Source organism: Diabrotica virgifera, chromosome 9, assembly GCF_917563875.1.
Source record: "Diabrotica virgifera virgifera chromosome 9, PGI_DIABVI_V3a".
Taxonomy (NCBI): domain Eukaryota; kingdom Metazoa; phylum Arthropoda; class Insecta; order Coleoptera; family Chrysomelidae; genus Diabrotica; species Diabrotica virgifera.
Genome location: NC_065451.1, coordinates 36182271 through 36199229, shown reverse-complemented (window position 1 = coordinate 36199229; position 16959 = coordinate 36182271). Strand labels below are relative to the sequence as shown.

General features: G+C 34.7%; 1 protein-coding gene across 1 annotated transcript in view; it reads right to left on the bottom strand.

Moving 5' to 3' along the window:
• Positions 1–16959, bottom strand: part of LOC114329376 (sensory neuron membrane protein 2) — a 164856-nt gene that overhangs the window by 99296 nt on the left and 48601 nt on the right. The window contains exons 4-6 of the mRNA XM_028278453.2: positions 15069–15216; positions 7489–7773; positions 1090–1319 (exon numbers count right to left, since the gene is read on the bottom strand). Coding sequence (XP_028134254.2) covers positions 1090–1319; positions 7489–7773; positions 15069–15216 — 663 coding nt within the window. The remainder of the gene's footprint in view (positions 1–1089; positions 1320–7488; positions 7774–15068; positions 15217–16959) is intronic.

Below are 16959 nucleotides of genomic sequence, written 5' to 3'. Positions count from 1 at the left end.
GGTTTATTTTTATAAATATTTAATTACTAATAACAAAATTGTTTTCTATTACTTCTATTCGCGATTGAAACGGAATATAGAGGGCAGGTCGAATGCAGGAAAATGGCCCATATAAATGGTATAAACAAACATTCAATTGAGGAACAGAACAATACCAAATTGATTTAAAATATTTTAATGTACTCATCATGCTGAAATTTACTAAAAATTTGTTGATAGTGACCAAATTCCATTCAGATCAACAATTTTCTTGTTTGTTTATACCACTTATAGTAGTTTAAATTTATTCCACCAGAGGTCAGATACTTTGTTTCTCATCGCGAATATAGCGCGCCTGTGAGTTAATGTCACATTCAATTTATGTCAAACAATTCCGAAGCACTGTTGCCAAAGTTTCGCAGACCTTACGAAAAAAGGTGTACGATACTATCTCCCGAAGTTATATTGATGACGCGCTACTGTATACTCTTAATTCAACTATTGTCTGTATAACTTAATTACCCCTCCTAATTCTTGTGAACCACATTTATTGATACAGTTCTAACAAATAGGAAATTATTTTAATGATTTCGCATATGTAGGTATATGAACCCTAAATTATACAAAAGTTTTCAGTAGTAATTGCACAAGAGCTCTGAAATTATTGAATTTTTCCCGAGTGACACTTTGACAGTTTTAATTTCACGAGCCGAAGGCGACAAAATTATGTCAAAGTGTCACGAGAGCAAAAATTATATATTAATTTCAGAGGTCGAGTGCAATTTGTTGCGATTATTTCATGAATAAAACTGTTCAAAACCAAAATTTTATTGTAATTTATTTATGTAAGTACCATTAAACACACAGTTTTTATAAATATTTGACGATTGAAAGTCATCACTTTTATAATTTTTAAAACATTAATTGTCATTAATGTCACTGAATGTATTTTTTCGTAGCAACGAAGGGCATCTGACGTAATATACTTAACGACGGGAGATTATCAAAAATTATTGATTTAATTCAGATTTCTGTAGCTTTCTATTGGTCAGAATCTCCTATGAATGAAATAGTCTAGTAAATATTAAATAAATCTTAAATAATACATACCTACATATATCAGTTGAAAATATTACAAAACCTTTGTCTTTGGTAGCATGAGGCGGGTACATAGTCGAGTCTCCACCTTCTACTAATTGACAGGTGTCGTTGTTAATGGATTGTGACGTGCCCCAAAAAGGTAGGTAATGGGAATTGTTCCATTGCATAATTCTTCCCAATTTAGAGATATCGTCAATTCCTCTATTTAAAGTGTAGATTCCGTCTGGGCTCTCCGTTTTCTGCAATCAATGGAAAGTTAATTTTAAAGGCTATAGCGGGATAAGATGGTCAAAAATACCTCCGCACCGATCAGCCCCGCTACTTATGTTGTCGATAAAGGATATAAAATTATGCACTAATGCAAATTTTTAGCTTCCCAGAGGTCCTAGAACGTCTCAAATCGAGAAAAGAAGAATTTTTAGGTTTTATTTTTTTGTGAGCGCAATTTTACTTTAAAAAATCTGAAAAAATTCAAGAGGTTGTATCTTTTGAATACAAACCAACCTGATTTTTTTTCAAATTTTTGTAATGAAAAATGAGACCAGGAAAATTTTTTTAAATTTTCAAAAAATTTTTAGGTCATGATAATTTGATTTGACCAACCTTTAAATAGTATTTTTTGTGTACTTTTTGCCGTTCTTTTGAATGACAAAGGCAGAATTTTTAATGTCTTAGCGGAAAGAACGAAAAAATCGAAAAAACCGTTTTTGGCTGTAGGATTTAGGATCCTGACTACAACTGAAAAAAACTATTTGAAATAAGAAAGTTAATTAGATTTTCAGAAAAACGGAAGATCTGACAACAATGTAAGTATTGCTATATAATATCGGCCACATTAGAAAACCCCTACCCACCACAATCTATAAAAATCGTGCAAGCCGTTTCCGAGATAATTGAGGGTTTCCATACATAAAATTCACTCATCTGTGTATTATATTATATTATTACACATTAATTGGTTCAATACTTCAATGCAATCAATTTGAACTTTTTATGATAAAATTAGTGAATTAATCAGTATTTTGATTGTATATGTATTTTGACTCTATAAAAAATACGACTATGTTAGTTGCAATAAATTATCAAATTGATAAGATACAGTGTGTCGCATTTAAGATGAAGACACCCCTATGTTTCGGCTATCAAAATATATACAGATTTGTAATTTTGCACAGTCATACAGGGTGATGTTTCACAATTTTTAAAATAGCCAACTGAACTTTAAATTTTAAACGCGGCCTACTGCGAATCCACAAAAAGGGTGAATTTTCGATATGCGATTCGCTTTGCTTCGCGTTAGAGATATCGGAAAAAGTTATTTGGAAAAGTTGTTCCAAATATTATTATAACCCTACATACCAAATTTTATGACAAAATTCACACTTTTAGTATTTTTTTCAGTTGTTGTAGTCAGGATCCCAAATCCTAAAATTGGCTGTCCCGAGATGCATCTCGAGACAGCAAAAAACGGTTATTTTGATTTTTTCGTTCTTTCCGCTCAGATATTAAAAATTCTGCCTCTGCCATTCAAAAGAACGGCAAAAAGTACATAAAAATACTATTTAAAAGTTGGCCAAATCATATCAAAACCTAAAATTTTTTTGAAAATTTCAAAAAATTTTCCTGTGCTCATTTTTCATTATAAAAATCTGAAAAAAAAATCAGGTTGTTTTGTATTCAAAAGGTACAACCTCTTGAATTTTTTCAGATTTTTTAAAGTAAAATTGCGCTCACAAAAAAATAAAACCTAAAAATTCTTCTTTTCTCGATTTAAGACGTTTTAGGACCTCTGGGAAGCGACAATACAGGCTGGGGAGGAAATGTTACATGTGATATCCGCCAACAGAACGGAAAGGTGGTGCAAGCTGGTCACGAGTCTGGACATGAAACAAAACAGCAGACGTGCCTGGGAGCTGATTCGGAATCTTGGCAACGATCCCGCTGCTCCGGCAGTGAACATGACAGAAGTCACATCCGGTCAGATAGCCCATCGTCTTCTAATGAACGGTAAGACGACATCAAGAAAGAACAAGGTGAGAGCTCAACGGAATATCGACGAAGAAAGAGATGTTCTAGGTAACTCTTTTTGTCTAGAGGAGATGAGAGGCGCGATCCACCAAATTAAAGATAATAAAGTGGCTGGACTGGACGACATACGAACAGAACAAATAAAGAACTTTGGACTAAATACCGTAGAGTAACTCGTAAAAATGATGAATTGCTGCATCCGTACATTGCAAATCCCCAAAATCTGGAGGAAATCTAGAGTGCAGCCCTCTTAAAACCAGGGAAGGATCCGGCGGATACAAGGAATTTTAGACCTGTCTCTCTCTCTTGTGCCACCTTTTCAAGGCCTTTGAAAGAATGATACTGAACCGGATCGCAGAATATGTGGAGACTAAAATTATTCCAGAACAAGCAGGATTCAGACCCGGAAAGTGCTGCTGCAGTCAAATTCTTAATTTCACCCAACATATTGAAGATGGTTTTGAAAGGAAGGAAATAACAGGAGTAGCGTTCATAGACCTAACTGCCGCCTATGACACAGTTAACCATCAACAGCTACTCGCAAAACTCTACGAAACTACAAAGAATTTCCGACTAACAAGGTTAGTGAAATGTCTCCTCCAGAAAAGACGCTTCTACGTAACGCTCCAGTCCAAGAACAGTCGGTGGAGGGACCAAAAAAAATGGGCTACCACAGGGAAGTGTCCTCGCGCCGATTCTATACAACATATACACCAACGACCAACCAATACACCAACAAACAAGGCAATTTATTTACGCTGATGATATAGCTGTGACAGCTCAGGAAAGAACCTACAATGAAGTCGAAGTGAAACTGACATGCCCTGGGAGACTTAGCTTTATAATACGATAAAAACCATCTGAAAGCCAATTCCACAAAAACCCAGGTATGTGCTTTCCACCTGAGAAACAAGCATGCCCGAAGGCCGCTGGAGGTGGAATGGCGTGGTCAGATGCTGTAACACAACGAGACGCCAAAATAACTTGGCTTCCGTCTGGATAGAACTCTGTCTTACCGATACCACTGTCAAGATGTCAAGAAGAAAGTGAGTGCCAGAAATAATATCATCCGCATGCTAACTAATACAAAATGGGGAGCACAACCACATACTCTCCGCACTTCTGCCTTCGCATTTTGTTTTTCAGCCGCGGAGTTTGGAGCATCAGTATGGTCAAACTCTGCTCAAGCAAAGAACGTCGACGTGGCTCTAAAGGAAACGGTTCGTATAATATCGGATTGCCTGAAACCGACATCCATCGAAGAGGTATACCCCATAGCTGGAATTGCTCCACCACCTATCAGGAGGACGGTCTCGTCAGAGGTAGAACGAAAAAAGCAGGAGACGGACCGAAGACACCCCTTATATGACCACCAAACTCAGCCAAGCAGACTAAGATCTCGGAAAAGCTTCCTGAAAATATCAAGATCGATCCCCGAAGCGCCAGAGACGCGCCGAATACACCTATGGCAAGCATCAGCTACGGCGATACATTTTCCTCCGTCAGAGGAAATGGCTGCTGGACCCAATTTACCGTATCCGACTTAGAAAGCGCTAAACAGACTAAGAACCGGCGTTTCACGTTGTGCTAGTAACCTGAAAAAATGGGGATACCAGGAGGACGATACCTGCGACTGTGGCGCGGTTTAGACCAGCCGGCATCTACTATCATGCACAGAGATGAGAGAGACCTGCACAGAAGAAAACTTAATTATAGCAAATGACAGGGCCATCTATGTGGCCAACCATTGGAAATACAGAATCTAAAGTTGTTGGTGTTCCGGACACGGAAAGTAAGTAAGTAAGTATTGACTATAACAAAGCATTCGACAAAGTATGATATGAACAATTAATGCATGTCCTGAAATCAAAGAAGTTACACTGCAATGACCTTATATGTATATTATATCGAATTTATACTATAAGCAACGAGCAAAAGTAGGTGTTAACGAACAGCTGTCAGAGGAAATTAAAATCAGACATGGGGTGAGATAGGGATGCGTGTTGTCGCCAATTCTTTTTAATGCCTACTCGGAAGAGGTCTTGAAAAAAGCTCTTGAGGGTGAAACAGCTGGAACAAAGGTAAATGGAGTTCCCATTAACAAAATTAGACTGTCATAACCCACACAAGATTTCAGCATAAAAACATACATAGACACACATGGGACGAACTTAGTAGAAACCAAAGATCAATTATTGATTTAATATTAGTAAGAAAAGACAGCAAAATCATAATAGTAGATGTAAGAGTATACAGACAAGCAGAATATGCAAGTAACCACAGAGTGGTACTAGGGAAATTCATATATACCTACGGGAAGATGACAAAAAGACAATATCCAGAGAGACGAGAAGATGCAATAAATCGCAAATACGGGGCAAAAAGTAGAACTTCTATAATTTAATATTCTTTTTCTTTCTTTTATATAGGCAGTACTGCCTGTTTTTCTTCAACGGTGCCTTTCGTTCTGCCCCTAAATTGTCATTCCATCTTTTCCTTGGGCGTCCTATACTTCTTCTGCGTAACGGTGACTTGTCCCTGGCTATTCCTACTATCTTTGATTCAGACATCCTGCTTATGTGCTCATTCCACTCTTCTTTTCTGTTCTTTGCCCAGGTATTTATATTGTCTACCCCACATGCGCGTCTGATTTCCTTACTTCTTACCCTGTCCTGTAGTCCTTTTCCAGCAATCCTTCTTAAGATTTTCATTTTGTTGGTCTCCAGATGTCGTCGTGCTTTGCTTGTATCTGGTCTTGTTTTGGCCATGCAAGTCATAACTGGCCTAATAACTGACTTATATATTCGGGCCTGTGTTTCCAATCTTAGATGCTTTGTTTTTCCAAATTGTGTCGTCGTTTAGGCATCCGGCCGTTCTACTGGCTTTAATTATTTGGTCTTTTACCTCTTCTTCGATATTGTTGTCGGCTGATAGATTAATTCCCAGATATTAGAAAGTCATTGATTGTTGTATAATTTGATTGTGTAACTCCAATTTGCATCTTATTGGTTCTTTGGCTATTACCACAGTATAAAGAGGGACAGTAGAACCACTCTCCCAAAAAAGTAAAATCTGTAGTCGCGCATGGCGACCACGCAATGTTCTTAGTCGCTTTTGCCCCCACTCTCGCATTGCTAGTCGCATAGAAACGTACGGATTTTAACAGGGAAAACCCGCATCCACCACTGGTGAATTACCAATTGCGTACTGCCGGTATTACTTCTTGAGATCAAAGCGTCGACAGAGGAGTGGTTTTACTGTGGAACCTCTATATACTGTGCTATTACTAAGCTTTTTAAGTTTTTAGCTAATAGACGAGGTTAGCAACCTACCTATCGTACAATGAAGCAATGCTCAAAGAACCAACGGGATGCCTCGGAACAATTTAATATTCGAACACTATAATATCGGAATAGGCTACAGATTATGCTACAGATGAATGAAGATTAAATCCCAACACAAATTTATTAACGTATAAAGAAAAAAATAAACAAAGCGGCAAATGAAATGCTGGGTATAGAATAAATATTTGAAGAAATATAGTGACGACCTAGAAGAGATGATTAAAAAGAAAAAGGTACGTTTCATAAATGGCCAAAGAACAGAACCCCAGGAACAAGAGAAGAATATTTTACCCTCAGACAACAAATGAAGCAATGAATAAAGAACCAAAGGTCGACCAGAACGAACACTGGGAGGGAATGTACAGAAACATAGATAACACGATAGGGTATATCAGATCAATGGAAGCATGGAAAAAATAAAAAATATCAGAAGTAATAGACAAAGTAAAATATCCTACAGATAATTACATCAAAGGAGTGGGCAACGCATTACAGAAAACTGCTATAGGAGAATAGACTTGAGTACCTATATCTCACAAGATCTTGTAACAACAATAATGGAGGAAGCCGAAATCACAGAGAAACATATAACTAAAGCACTAAAGAAAGCCAAAAACAACAAAGCATCAGGATCAGGGAACATAAACATGAAACTGCTGAAATATGGAGGCACAAGGATCGTATCCTTTATACGGGTGTTGTTCAATAAAATCGAAGCAGAAGAAGAGATTCCAGATGAGTGGAATCTAGGGTATATGTCCTACATTTTCAAAAAAGGTGACAAAAGTCAACAAAACTACAGAGGGATGGTGAAGAAAAAGTCGGATGTCGAAAAGTCAGATCATATCTAGCTAATAGATAATATATTCATCATGAGACTAGTGAAGATAACACAGAAAAAAATATTGAAATGCATATGATTTTTATTGACTTGGAAAAAGCATATGATAGCGTGCCCAAGAAACAACTATATGGGAAGCAATGAGAAGAGTGCACGATTTTGTAAAAATTTTAGATATGAACAGTAATTACTTACAAATCCTAAAAATGAGAATCTTAAAGCTTCCACCATTCCTGGATATTCTTTACTGTATATCCTTCGTATGTTTTTCATTTTTTTAGTTTTTTCGATGATCTGCTGTCTGATTACTTCACAAGCATATCCAACATCTGATGATGATCTGGCAAACTCAAATCCCTCGAACATCACTGATCTTATCGTTGTGGTCATAAAAAGGTCTCTGTAGGTAGGTGTAAATATTTTGTCCAGGCATCCGACTACGACGAGTTGTTCCACGACGCTGGTAATTTGGGTTAGTACCTAAAAAAAATTCAATGGTTAACTCAAATAAGTACATAATATTAGTATAGACACTATAGGGTGAGGCAGATAACTGGCCTATTAGAAATATCTCGAGAATTAAAGGCAACAGAATCATGAAAATTGGAATAAAGGGGTTTTGAAGGATGATCTAGATAGTAGAAGATATTTTCATCTCTTTGCAACTTCCGGTTATACCGGAAGTTGCTTATAATTTCGTTTTTTTAAATGGGACACCCTGTATATTTTTACATTTTTGGATTCTCTTCGATGTCTTATTTCTTAAAATATGAGGTTTTGTAATATTATACAGGGTATTTTAAAAGATAATTACGTTTATTTATTTATTTCGTAGCAACATTCACACCCTGTAGAATTGTAGTAGTTTGACATCTAAAACTTTACTTACGTTCAAATGATTTTTAATATACTCTACTATTGTTAAGAATCATTGGTATAGCTAAATTTTTAATTTTAGTATACAGAGTTGGTCGAAACTCGGAATGAGTATTTTCTGAGTTTTCTTAAATGGAACACCCTGTATTTTTGTATTGTAGTGAAATGGTATTTTATAGTACTTTTTTTATTTCTTAAGCATTCCCTATACCTAACTGCTTTAATTTGTGAGTTATTGGTGATTCAAGCTAAACATTAATTGCAACAAAAAATACGTCCAATTTTATTAGGTTGGCCCTGAAAATACTCAATCCCAAATAATTTTTCAGAAATAAATACATATTAATCCAGACTGGTCCTTAAAATTACCAATAATGGTTTAGCTATCAAAATACCTACGTAGTTAAGATTGTTGGTGCGATTAACAATTAAGCACAAATTAAAGCAGTTAGGTATAGGGAATGCTTAAGAAATAAAAAAGTACCATAAAATATAATTTCATTACAATACTAAAATACAGGGTGTTCCATTTAAGAAAACTCAGAAAATACTCATTCCGAGTTTCGACCAACCCTGTATACTAAAATTAAAAATTTAGCTATACTAATGATTCTTAATAATAGTTGAGTATAGTAAAAATCATTTGAACGTAAGTAGAGTTTTATATGTCAAACTACTACAGTTCTACAGGGTGTTAATTTTGCTACGAAATTAATAAAAAAAACGTAATTATCTTTTAAAATACCCTGTATAATATTACAAAACCTCATATTTTAAGAAAGAAGACATCGAAGAGAATCTAAAAATGTAAAAATATACAGAGTGTCCCATTAAAAAAAACGAAGTTATAAGCAACTTCCGGTATAACCGGAAGTTGCAAACAGATGAAAATATTTTCATTTAATAGATCATCCTTCAAAACCCCTTTATTCCAATTGTCATGATTCTGTTGCCTTTAGTTCTCGAGATATTTCTAATAGGCCCTTTATTTACCTCACTCTGTATAGAGAGTATACAGACTATACAGGGTGATTGATTAGTGGGGTGAAGCTCAATAGATCCGCTATAGTAATAGATAGCAATAAAAGTTAATAACAAAAATTGTAGCCAACTTTAAGGTGCACATTACAAAATTAGTTATAGTGTTACAGGGTGTTCTGTAACACATTGTTAGGCCAAACATATGTTTTTTTAAATAGAACACCCTATATTTCATTTTATATTCGAAATCCTGTTAACTTCTCCATCACAAAAATATAAAGGTTTGTTATGTTATACAGGGTATTTACAAAGTTATAACCAATTTTATATGAAAATCGTAACAAGTTCAACTTCCTGTATAAATAAAAATAAGCACAACAGCAATGGTTTATTAATGCCATATTTTTTTATTTATTGTCAAAATTTTCAAAAATTATTGACATTGCTAACTTTCTTTATATCAAATACAGGGTGAGTCAAAACGCAAGTACATTATTTTCTCAGTAATTTTAAATGGAATACCCTGTACTTGTATTATATATTACCATTGAAAAGTACCATTACCGTACTTTAATTTTTATATACCTCGTCCAATTTACTTACCGTTGCACGTCATCCGCGCCATAGCCTGTGACACGATACCAACACGAAATATCTAGGCGGTAGGTGTGTTCCCCTTTAGAATCATTTTGATTCTAAAAAAGAACACACCCACGCCTAAATATTTCGTGTTGGTATCGTGTCACAGGCTATGGCGCGGATGACGTGCAACGGTAAGTAAATTGGACGAGGTATATAACATTCCCAATGTCCAAATTTATTAGTTTTCGAGATATTTTCATTTTTCAGAGCAAATTATTTTAGGTGTCTAAATTTTTTCAAATTTTAAGTAAGCCATGACTGAATTGACAATTGACGATTACTGATTATCAATCCGGTAATCAATGTAACAATGTAGCAAATAAAAAGAGAAAAATAATTTATTAGTAAAACATTTTACAAAAAACACAACCACAACATGCAACATTTTTGAAACAATTAAAAACTACTTTTGTATGTAAATGTAACAAACAAAGAAAGAAAAATAATTTATTAGTAATAAATTTTACAAAAAAACACACAAACACAACATTTTGTGAAAACAATTTAACACTACTTTTGTATGTAAATGTAAGAATGTAACAAATAAAGAACGAAAAATAATTTATCAGTAATACATTTTACAAGAAAAACATGTTTGAAAAAATTAAAAGCTACTTTTAATAAAATATTTTGAATATTTAATTACATAAGGTGTTCAAAATACCTAATAACACATAATATGTGCACGCCTAAAAACGATCATTGAATAAGCTACTTACACTACGAAGCATTTGTAAATTAACACATCGAAATACACTGTGTGGTCCATTGAAAAATGAAAATATCTCGAAAACTTATAAATTTAGACATAGTGAATGTTACCTAAAAATAAAGTACGGTAATGGTACTTTTTAATAGTGATATAAAATACAGGGTGTTGCATTTAAAATTACTGAGAAAATAGGCGATATTATGTTATGCAGACGACGCATCGCCGCGGCAGAAGACGATCTCCACATATTAACACACATCTTCAATACAACAGTCAAAAAATATAATAAAATCAATGGGAAAGTCCCTGTAGCTGGCTGTATACCATAGTTAAAAAACCATACAGAAGTAAAAACTTCTTTTGTATATTGGTATAAAAAGTTTTATTAAGAAACATAAAAGTCCTCCAAAAGGATTTGCAAAACGTTTTCAATCTGAATCAGATCATCCTCAGTGCGTTCTGCTTCGTACAAGAAACTAGCAACTTTTTGAAAAAGATTACATCGATATTTATGGTTTACATAATAAATAAGTGGTAATTATAGCGACTCCAAGTCGATGTTACAAGATGAAATGTGTTAGGAGTGCTCAAAGGGCAACAGGGTTGGTCTGTGTCCATTGAACTGGCAAGAACCACAAGTTCTTAACGAGCAGGGAACCATGTTGCCCTTTGAGCACTCCTAACACATTTCGTCTTGTAACATCGACTTGGAGTCGCTATAATTACCACTTATTTATTATGTAAACCATAAATATCGATGTAATCTTTTTCAAAAAGTTGCTAGTTTCTTGTACGAAGCAGAACCCACTGAGGATGATCTGATTCAGATTGAAAACGTTTTGCAAATCATTTTGGAGGACTTTTATGTTTTTTAATAAAACTTTTTATACCAATATACAAAAGAAGTTTTTACTTCTATATGGTTTTTTAAAAAATATAATATGATAATATCAGCAAAAAAAATTTATGACAACATCTAAATACCCACTACGATAGAAAATCGAAATTGATGGGAAAATAATAAAGCAGGAAGCAAGGTTTAGATATTTAGCAATAGATAGGTATAACTAGTTACGGAGATGTTGAAGTACGACAACAAAGCTGAAAAGCAAGTAAGGCGGCGGGATCTCTTAATGGCACAATCTGGACGAACAAACACCAAAGATAAAACACAAAAGCAAGAATCTATTTCCGAAGGATTTCCTGGCTGAGAAATCTACGAACGTGGTTCAACACAACCACTACAAATCTTTTCAGAGCAGCAGTGTGCAAAGTGCAGATTGCCATGATGGTCGCCAACATCCGAAACGGATAGACACTACAAGAAGAAGAAGAATCTATAAAGCAGCTATTAGACCTATATTTACATAAACGGCAGAGACAAGACCTGGCACATCTGAAACGAGACGACTACTAGAAATAACAGAGATGAAAATATTTCGACGAATATCAGGGAAAAGTCTGTTGGATAGGGACAGAAGCGAAAGCATAAGAAAAGCGTGCAATGTAAAAGACATAAATGGATGGGTGACAATATGACAACATCTAAATACCCACTACGATAGAAAATCGAAATGGATGGGAAAATAATAAAGCAGGAAGCAAGGTTTAGATATTTAGCAATAGATAGGTATAACTAGTTACGGAGATGTTGAAGTACGACAACAAAGCTGAAAAGCAAGTAAAGCGGCGGGTTCTCTTAATGACACAATCTGGAAGAACAAACACCTAAGACAAGACACAAAAGCAAGAATATATAAAGCAGCAATTAGACCTATATTAACATACACGGCGGAAGAAAAGACCTGACACATCTAAAACGAGACGACTACTAGAAACAACAGAGATGAAAATACTCCGACGAATATCACGGAAAAGTCTGTTGGATAGAGAGAGAAGTGAAAACATAAGAAGATCATGCAATGTAGAAGACATAAATGGATGGGTGACAAAACAGAAACAAGAGTGAAACGAAAACATTAGTAGAATGGCAGAGGATAGGATAGTACGAATAGCATGAGATAAGTCACCAGATGGACAAAGAAGTATTGGCAGACCAAGAAAAAGATGGTGCGATAATTTAAACAATTTAGGAGGCTAATATTGAAGAAGAAACAGACTACATATAAGAAGGAAGAAGAAGAAGAAGAAGAAGAAGAAGAACTCAGATAATAAAATATTTAAAGGGAATATTGTGACTGTCCCTTGTAGGCCAGTAAACGAACGTAAAATACGGCGATACCGCGTAATTTTCTGTGTCACCAGAAAATTGCATGAAAGTTTGGATTTAGGTCCCTTTTGCCCGCTACTTCATTATTGGACTTGAGCAAAGGATTGCTTTTACTTGGTGGGTGAAAGCCACCCCTTCTTGAGGATGAAAAAAACATATAGTCCTTCCCCCACGGTAAAATATTGCAAAACCTCCAAATTTTAAAGAACCGCTTGGATTGATATGAAATTTGGCATAACAGAGAAAAAGTGATATTGTGCCGATGTGTGATTTTGCTCCGAGGGGTGTATTTCACCTCTTCTCGGGGGTGAAAAAATAAATGTTTAAAATAAGTCCGGAATTTGATAAACTGACTAGGTAATTCTAAGCAACGTTTGATCTATAGAGCTTTTTCACTAAGTAAATACGTTTTGAGTTATTTGTGAGTGAATATGTTCATTTTTCAACAAGAAAAAAACGTTTTTATACGGTGTTTGGCAAATTACTCAAAAATTAGGTATTTTATGGACAATAATGTGCTTGGCAAAAATATATAAAAAAGTAAAAAATAGTCTATAGACCAAAAATAAGAAATCTACAGACCAAATATAAGCAGAGTTGTAGCTAATGAAAAGTAGGTTCTTATTCGTGAAATTCCAAATCAAATATTTTAACGTGAAATAACCAAAAAATTAAGCACTTTTCGGGGAAAACTCATCATAACTTTTTAAAATTCTTAAAGAAAGCTTTGTTTTTGTGTTTTTTTTTAAGTTTGTAACATCAAAAGTAAGTAAGTTAGGCCCAATATAATTTTAGTCACTTTTTCTTGGTAAAAAATCGTGTAAATCACCCCATAATTAGCAGCCCAAAAGAAATTAATGGTTACTGCTTTACAAGTTACTTTACTTATGTATTGTTTATATAATCTGTAAGTTTTATCGCTTCAAAGTGCTTATTTTCGAAAAGGCTGTAGTTCAAAGGGCTTGAACGGGCCACTAATTACGAGTGTATACAAATTTTTAACAGCCTTATATTTTAACCAATTTTTGTCTTACAGTAAAACAAAAAGTGCAACTTATTCAGAAAAGCAAAACCTACATTTTTTTACTCCTAGAGATTTTTGGTGTCACAAATAATTTTAAAGTTATTTTGAAAAAATTTTTTTTTTCAATTTAATATAGGGGAACCCCATTTTTTTTATTGCAGATTTGGATACCTTACTGGTAAAATCACTAATTAGTTATCATTAGGGAGCGGATTTATATGCGATCAATTTTGATGAAATATGCGCATATATATGCAGTAAAAAATTACGAAATATGCGCAAGATATGCACAAAAATTAAAAAATGCGCATTTCGAGAAACCACAAATTTTCTGTTCTATTGTATTCTAGGGGGGCGGCAATCTTATTTAATTATTATCTTTCAAATAAAATCATTATTTTTTATATATGCAATTTATTCACATTTTTTACAAAAACTGATACCAACAGTTACCTATTTAAAAGAAAACAACAATATTACTATATTATATCTTCGATTATAATTCACTACAATGTGTTTTTCCAAATTTTTTACGAGGAAACATTTTCAGATAGAATATTTCAGATAGAATCAGATAAAATATTTTTATAACTTGGAAAACGCCTTTCAACATCAACAGAAGTAATCGGGGCGTATTTAAAATAATTTGTTAAAGCCGAAAATTCTGAACCAAAATCAATTTCAAAATTTCCATTAAAAATTTCGCATATGTCCTCAAAAGTTTTAAAGCCGTTTAAAGGCGGGATCTGATCTAAAGCACGATTATTTCAATTTCCGTTAGAAAATCGTAAAAGTAAAACAATATTCTCAAACAAATTCTCTTAACAATAGGGGATTTAAAAGAATCACCAGAATTATAGGTACCTACTAAATCGGGATACAAATTGTACAATTAATAAAAGTAAATAAAATTCGGATTTCCCGGTAAACCATCATCATCATTCATCATTTTAACATCCTACAATCATTTTATAACGGCACAGTATAAAGAGGGATAACAGCGTACTATAAGTACTCTGTGCAAAGATCGGGTATTTTCTAAGAAAAAAGGCAGTGAATGAGCCGTCCCTCTTCAAGTAGTTCTCGAATTAATAGAACATCCTGTGCGGGGAAATATTAATTTTGTGTCGAATTAAAAAATTAAAAATTTTTTTGGACTTAAATGTTTTTAACTAGGCACAAAATATGCATGTTTCTTTAAAAATATGCAAAATTTAGTAAAGTTCTCAAATATGCGAAATATGCATGCAATATGCATTTAGCATAAAATCCGCTCCCTAGTTATCATATAAATGTTCATTATTACTCACCAGTAACGGGGGGTTAACAATAGTAACATTATCATCTAGAGTCAACTGACCGGATCGCTCTTGTTCAAATGACTGTTCTGTAAACTTTTGGTACGTTACACTATCGTCATCTTTATTAGTCGATAGTACTTTCTTGCTAATGTCTTCTCTACAAAAAAAAACAAAATATTTTAGCAAACTTTTTTAAGTCGCAAAATTATTTATTAAATTATCATCATTCTCTTTGCCATTCCAGTCTGCTTGCCTAATTACATTTCTCCATAAATTTCTATCTTGGGTCATATCAATATCAACCCCTTTTACCGACATGCCCTGCCCGAGTGTCTCCCCGCAGGTCTTCATTGGTCTTCCTCCACTGCTTCTTCCAGGAATCCGAAGTTCAGCAAAATCTTTGTATTGGGTGATTAACCTCTCGATGTTGAACATGACCAAACCATTTTAACCTATGCTCCCTCCTTTTGGCATCAATTGGTGCCACCCCTAGACTTCCCCTAATATCATCATATCATCCAGCCTCAAAAGTCCACTGCTGAACATAGGCCTCCTCCCCTCGTTTCCAACCCCATCTATCCTGCGCCGCTCTTATCCAGTTTTTATTTACCTTTCTTAAGTCGTCAATCCATCTTGTAGGCGGTCGACCGACGCTTATCTTGTCTTCTCTTGGCCTCCATTCCAATAACCTCTTCGTCCATCGCCCATCTGTCATTCTGGCTATGTGTCCTGCCCATCTCCACTTCAACCTGGCTATCCTCTCGATGACGTCAGTCACCTTTGTTCTTCTCCTGATTTCTTCGTTTTTGATTTTGTCTCGCAGAGTTATTCCTAACATTGACCGCTCCATTCTCCTCTGCGTGACTCTTAGTTTGGTAGCCGAGGCTTTAGTTAAGGTAAGTGTTTCTGATCCGTACGTTAAGACTGGGAGGACGTACTGATCAAATACCTTTCTCTTTAGTCATGTGGGCAACTCACTTTTAAAAGTTTCTCTCAGTTTTCCAAATGCTGCCCACCCAAGGCCTATTCTTCTCTTCAGTTCATGAGTCTGATTATCCCTGAAAATCGTAATTTCATGTCCTAGGTATTTATATCTATCTACGAGTTCTAAGTATTTCCTTCCCACCAATACTGATGTTCTGGTTGGGTACCAAATTTGTCATTATTTTTGTTTTCGAGATGTTTATATTTAAACCTACATTTTCTGTAGCCACAACGAGTTCTTGTACCATATCTCTTGCCATACCTAGATCCTCAGCTACTATGACTATATCATCGGCGAAACATAAGTTGTTTAGGTATTCTCCATCTATTTTTATTTCGTTTGTCATCCAATCCAAACTCTTGAAAGCATGTTCTAAGACCGTATTAAAAAGTTTAGATGACATTGGGTCTCCTTGTCTAACACCCCGTTCTATTTTTATGCGATTACTGTTAGTATGTAATTTGACAGTGGTTGTTGCCTGTAAGTATATTGTGTGTAATAATTTTGTATTCCTATAATCTAGCCTGCATTTTTTAAGCGCCTGTAATATTTTGCTAAGCTCAACTGTGTCAAAGGCTTTATGAAAATAGATAAAAACTAGAACTAGAGGTGTATTGTATTCCACTACTTTCTCTATTAGGGTTTTTATACTTTGTAGATGGTCATTATTGTTCCGTAACTTTTTCGGAATCCTGCTTGTTTTCTTGGTTGATAAGTCTCTAACTTTCTTTCCATTCTCTTAACTATTATTCGCGTAAATAACTTATATAAATGGCTGAGGAGGCTAATCGGTCTGTAATTCTCTAAATTGGCTTTGTCTCCTGCTTGCTGTAATAGAATCATAGTAGCGTTGTTCCAGTCTTTTGGAATATTGGCGTTGTAAAGGCAGATATTGAAAAGTAGTTTAATTTTTTG